Source organism: Squalius cephalus (assembly GCF_949319135.1).
Source record: "Squalius cephalus genome assembly, chromosome: 6".
Classification (NCBI taxonomy): Eukaryota; Metazoa; Chordata; class Actinopteri; order Cypriniformes; family Leuciscidae; genus Squalius; species Squalius cephalus.
The window spans coordinates 40,529,699-40,535,698 of record NC_137127.1 but is presented as its reverse complement, the minus strand read 5'-3'; the positions used below and the strand labels follow the sequence as shown (position 1 = coordinate 40,535,698).

Sequence of the window (6,000 nt, the reverse complement as noted above, 5' to 3'; positions counted from 1 at the left end):
ATTTAAACTCGGCATGAAATGTTACAATAAAAAAAAAAACAGTATTCAGTTAGCATACTCCCACTGTTGTATATAAATGACGGGATTGCTCACCGTAGTCTAAACATAGCCAGTAAAAGAGTCTAAACCATAGCCAGTAAAAGAGTCTACACTGCCAGCATGAAATGTTCGAGCGGCCATATTGGTGTTCCCAAACAAACGCAAGAGGGCATCACTGACTTACCGCAAAAACCTTGACATGAATCACCCGATTTGCAGCGGATCAGTGGGACAGGATTACTTTATTTGATGTAAATGAATTATTTCGCATTTCTAGTCTTTTCGAGCAGGATAAGCGATATACGTGAATCGTTAAGACAATAATATCCTCCAGAGACCCAGATTTATTTATTTTTTCTTTAGTTTTTTCTTTCTTCATGTCATCACATTTCAGAGCATAAGAAACAAATGGTAAAAAAGCATTTTTGAAAAATGCTATTTTATTCATTTGTTATGCTACGTCCTCTACAGTGGACACCAGGACTCAGTTGTTTAAAAATAAAATGACATGAAAATATATGTATAGGCAAAAACAATGGGATTTTTTTTTTTTTTTTTTTTTAATCACCAATACATTTAGGGGTTTCAGGATTTTTTTTAACCAACATTTGTATAAAGATGATTCTCAACTATGATATGAAAGATATAACGGCATGAATTGATAGCCTACACCATTTTACTTCATGTGGGTAAAATGGCCATACATTAATATTCCCATTCAATGCAATGTATCTGTACACTGTATCTAATTTGCACATTAAGGTGTTCTTGGATCAACATTTAATGAAAAAGAAGTGTAATAATTGGAGTAATAATTAGAAACATTTTAATATTTCATAGGAATATTGATATGTTGTGTCTCCCAAAATGCCTGGCAAACATGACTTAAGTCCTGATGTCTTATGACATGTATGAAATCAACGCCCTGTTCTGTAACAGAAAGTCATTTTTTGATTTGAAACCCCATAAGGTTTTCCTGAGATGTTGGTTTATGAAATACAATTTTAAAAGTAGACCGATTTAAATTATAATTAAAATATATTATCATATTTCCATAAGAGTGCTACATTTTATCACTAAATTAAGTAGTTGTTTTCATGGTGAAACCTCCAAACATTTGGTGTCTCTGAAAAAGTCCTGAATGTGCTCTTTACAGGTTGTGACATGTATGGTGTCAGAGAAATTCACTAAAAATATGTCCACTACAGTGGACAAAAGTCTATTCCTGGGTCCCAGGAGGATAGTGCACACTGGTAACTGAACTTACACAAAAATAGATTTGAATATACAATAAATATCACAACACATAGCCCCTATTATTATATTGCACTATTGAAAGTGACAGTAAGCTTGGAAATAAAGCTTCGCGTCTTTAAATCGATACGCAGTCAATGATATTTCTCTGAATAAGTAATGAAGCTTGCGTATTATTTCCTGATGTCTTTTTGTAGACCAACATCAATGTTGGGGAAAGTTCCTTTTAAAAGTAATGTTATTCCCTAAAAAAGTAACTAATCGAGATACTTTGAAAGTAATGCATTACGCTACTTTTTCTTACTTGGGCTGAGCTTGCTTGTTTTTTGATGATATATATAAAAAAGGTCCTTTCACACCAAAAAGTGCAATTGATAAGCCTCAAGCTGAAGGAAATGCAAATTCACACCTGTACATTAGAGAACGCAGCACAAACAAACCTTTCAGCTGTGCGGCCATTCTGGAATAGGATGCGGGTAAAGAAAGCTCAACACTAATTTCAGCAATAAAATAAGTAAAATAAACATAAGATGTTTATCTAAAGTCATTTTTTCTTATTACTTTATGGTTTAATTGGATAATCGAAGGTCAGCAGCAAACTTAAGACATTGGTTAATAAATTTATTTGTTGTTCAACATTTAATTATTGCAGGTTTGCGTAATATTTGATTTTGCATTTCACCGTTTTAATTCATTTTGAGGAATACTGAATCTGTTGTTGTGCAAGTGAGATGAGTAAGTGCATGCTCACATTTAGTCTAGAACTACAATAAGCATCATGTTTACACAGGGCACACAACGCCTCTACACCTCATGAATGGGGGACATGCGAGCTGTCAGAATAGATGGGAAAAGAAAGTAACTTGGGTTACTTATTTGAAAAAGTAACTCATATTTCGTTGTAAATTTAAAAGTGAATTACTTGTACACACTCCAACACTCAAGCAACCCACATGGAAACAGATATTCATAGCTCAAATACAGTCAATGAATTACATGTGTACATTCCTGCCATTTCTATAACCAGCTGAATGGAAATACTTCATGAGGGTCTCTGTTCTTACATTCAAATACCGGTCAGCCACTTATTGCGTTTTTTGTCGATTCTAGTAGGTTTTTTTTTGTAGAAATGTAGTTGTACTTTATATTACCTTACAATCACTTAAGGCAAATAAACTTGCATTTGATCCTTGACAATGTTGGACTCATTACGCAACACAAACTGCAGCTTGGTCAGTAAAAGGACAGGCTGAGTCAAACAATTACTTTATTTATGTTCAGGTAAAAACATGAACCTGATGCAGTAAATTATTGCAGATCTTAGAAACCAGCACATGAACAATGAGGACAGGAGAGCGCACAGCAGCGCCTCCTCCTGGCCACAGACTGCAGTGCACACCACGGTTTGTTCCAAGCCAGCAGTGCAAAAATAAACTACAGCAAGAGGAAAAAAAGAAACAATAGAAAATAAAAAAAAAAGCAGACAATCCCACCTCAAACCGGGTGTGAAACCTGCATATAAACTTTATTTTATTTAATGAACTTTTTTTTTTTCTTTTTTTCTTTTTGAAATGCAATCTGGCCACGAAACCATAAAATAAGACCAGCCAATTCTTTTAAATGAATTTCTTGTGCTCAGCTACATTATGGGATTAAAGCCCGGCTTCTTCAGCCAAGCAACTTCAGCAGGCCCATCATTAAAGACCTCAAGTTCCCAGAAGTCCAGCAGAGGCACACTACTATAACCATATAGGAGTCTATTTACCCAACTCAATGGATACATCTTTTCAACATGGAGCTGACACTATGTGAAATGTCGGCCAGAAAACAATTTCAACTTGGGTTAAAAAAACAAAAACAATAATAATAATAATAATTATAATAATAATAATATTATAAAGATACTACACTTCCAACACTACCCGCATTCAACCAACTGGAACTCTTTTACACGTTCAAAAACCCTTTCAAATAAAAAGGAGGGGGAAAAGTAACACAAGAGGAAAAAGAGAAATAAATGAAATGGAACCAAAATGCAACAAGACTCCGGGGGTATAGTACAGAACAGAGGGGAAACTGGGCAGGAGAGCACACAGCTATTCTATCAAATGTGTCGAATAAGCAAAATCTGCAAATGTTTGTCTGTACAAATGATCTTTGGAGCTATAGGAACCCTCGGCGGCTTGATGAATGCCCCCTCCCCAACAGGAACACACAGTGAAGATGTCATTCACCAGTAGAGAAAAAAAAACATCCCTTTATTCTTGATACATCAGACAGCAACGCAAGATTTAAAATGTCACCCAGGTTTTTCTCCTCTTTTTTTCAACTACTGATATATTTTAATAATCTGCTCTGAAGTGTTTTAATTTTTTAAACATTTCTTTAAAAAATGTTTTTCTTTTCTTTTTTTGAAATCTGATGAGTCGCGTAACACCCTTTCCTCCTGTTTAGGAGTCAAAAGGAAGTCTCTTATGTTCTATTGTTTAGTTTCTGCAAGCTGCTTTTCTTTAAACAAGTAGGCTGTACATATTTTGCCTCAATGTGGGTGTTTAAAAAAAAAAAAAAAAATGAAAAAGGGGGAAATGAAATAGGAAGAGCAACTCTAAAGGAAGAAGTCACGATTTGTGTGGTTCTGCAGTGAGTTGATTGAAGGCCATTTTGAGTGTGAGGGTGCAGGAGGTGAGATCAAGACAGATGGAAAGACTGCTGGCCCTCGCGCGCAGCAATCAACAGTTTCTCGCGCATGATCTCGATGCTGGAGTAATCCGGCAGTTTCAGGTAGTTCACACACGTCATCACCGACGGGAGGAAGTCGTCTGGGTTCTCCGTCGACTCGAACGTCTTCCGAACGATGGTGAGGGGAGGGTTCAAACTCCGGAATCCTGAAAGGAAGCAAAGACAGAGTCAGCCAGAAGTTATCTGAGAACATCTCTCTGAAAGCTGATCCTCCGCTGTTGTGACCACAAAAATCACACCAAACCCCAATGATTGAAACGGTTGCGCACCTCCGACAGGAAGTCTGGGGCTCCCTGTGACAAACTGCAGGAAAAGTCTCTGCTGCTCCGCATCAAAACTGCTCAGCACCTCAAACAGGAACCGCACTGCACGGCTACAGACAAACACAACAAAAGTTCTGTCATTCATACAGCCAGGGATGTTAATTACAGTTTGTCTGATTATAATGCAAGCTGTGATTACGCATCTACTGGTTTGGTTATTAAGGCTGGCATACACTAACCCCCGGTTTAAGCCTGGTCTCAGACTAAAATGTCAGTGCCTTTGTTTTGTCTCTAGATTCACACCAGTAATGTTAAAAATCTGAATAGATTTTAAAACAATGCATCACACACTTAGTAAATGGTTACAGAGGAAAAACTGGCACTCACGCATGACTGAGGATGGCTACAGGCTAGAAGATGCATGACAAGTAAAAACAAAATGTGTTCTAAAACCGACTCAAAATATGAAACATGTTTGATATCCTTTAACTGGATTCTGAAGCTAGAGAGAATCAAAGTCTTTGTCTATCACACTGTGTGATTTCCTGCTAAATTTGTCAGCTCCGACTGGCTCAGACTATGCAACTAGCGCCGACTCCTCCAGACTGTAAATCTGGGCAAAAGTATTGCAGTCTTCAGTATGAGCATGCCGGTGTGATTATATACCTGTCGTGTGTGTAGCCGTGGTCTGGTCTGCAGCACTCCATTAGTGTCTTCACATCCCAGGACTCTGACTTACTGCCACATAACAACTGATCCAGCTGTAAAGGGAGAGCACACACAAGAAATAAAGGCCATTTCCACCCTGATTTCAGCCCTCAGATTTGAACTCTTTAAATGGCGATGCCCACTGCTATGATTGGAACACTTTTGAAACCTTACAGCTGCCAAGATTAATTTATAAAAGTGTTGTTGATAACATATCTAGAACCGTTCCCGTTTCATACGTCTGTCGAGCACAGAATGCAATGACCTCACCATTGCAACATGATTTCTGCACTCTTCCAAATGCTTTCATTATAACTAACACAGCACAAACATGATGTAAATAAGAGATTTGTGCAGGGTAGACAGGATTGATTATAATGTGAGTTTTGGTGAGAGCTTGCGCTGCTGAAGTGATCGACACCTCCGGCGATTATAAAGGGAGCATTCTTTGATTGCTTTCTGTATATAATTTAATCTATTTAAATAACAAGGGATGCGCCGATACTGCGATTGTGTACTCGTACTCACTGTTGGTATAATGATACCAACAACTGATACCACGCAGCATGTGTGCAGTGTTTGTGTCCAGACAAAGAAACACTGACAAAAGAGTATAATGGGGTGGGAAAGAAGGCTTTCTATGAAGTAAATGCATCTAATTAGAGGAATATTAAACATAGTAACACGAGCGCACATCCCTTTCTCACAGACGCAAGTGGAAAGTTTGTAATTCGGTCGAATATCAATGGCAAAGAAACTAACAATAACTGACGGTAGAGAGAGAGAGAGAGAGAACTTATGTTGAATGCTCTTGATTGCTGATCGTTCACTCAGCACACGTGACATTTGGATTAAAACTAAATCGTACATGCAAGTAAAACATGAACTATTAACGTGATTTATGGATAGCGAGTGGTTCCCTACATTATTACAGGATATTCCCAGGTCAAGAATTTTCATGAACCGCAGTGTGCGCCCTGAAACCCGCGTCTCAGTG

The 6,000-nt window shown here is 37.7% G+C and overlaps 1 protein-coding gene across 7 annotated transcripts in view; it reads right to left on the bottom strand.

Moving 5' to 3' along the window:
* Window positions 1-2,543: 2,543 nt before the first annotated feature.
* Window positions 2,544-6,000, bottom strand: part of trip12 (thyroid hormone receptor interactor 12) — a 68,742-nt gene continuing 65,285 nt past the window's right edge. For all 7 annotated transcript variants that reach the window (XM_079874327.1, XM_079874324.1, XM_079874328.1 and 4 more), the window contains 3 exons: window positions 4,962-5,056; window positions 4,302-4,405; window positions 2,544-4,178 (listed from right to left, as the gene is read on the bottom strand). In XM_079874327.1, the coding sequence (XP_079730453.1) occupies window positions 3,982-4,178; window positions 4,302-4,405; window positions 4,962-5,056 (396 nt within the window). In that variant the 3' untranslated portion in view covers window positions 2,544-3,981. The remainder of the gene's footprint in view (window positions 4,179-4,301; window positions 4,406-4,961; window positions 5,057-6,000) is intronic.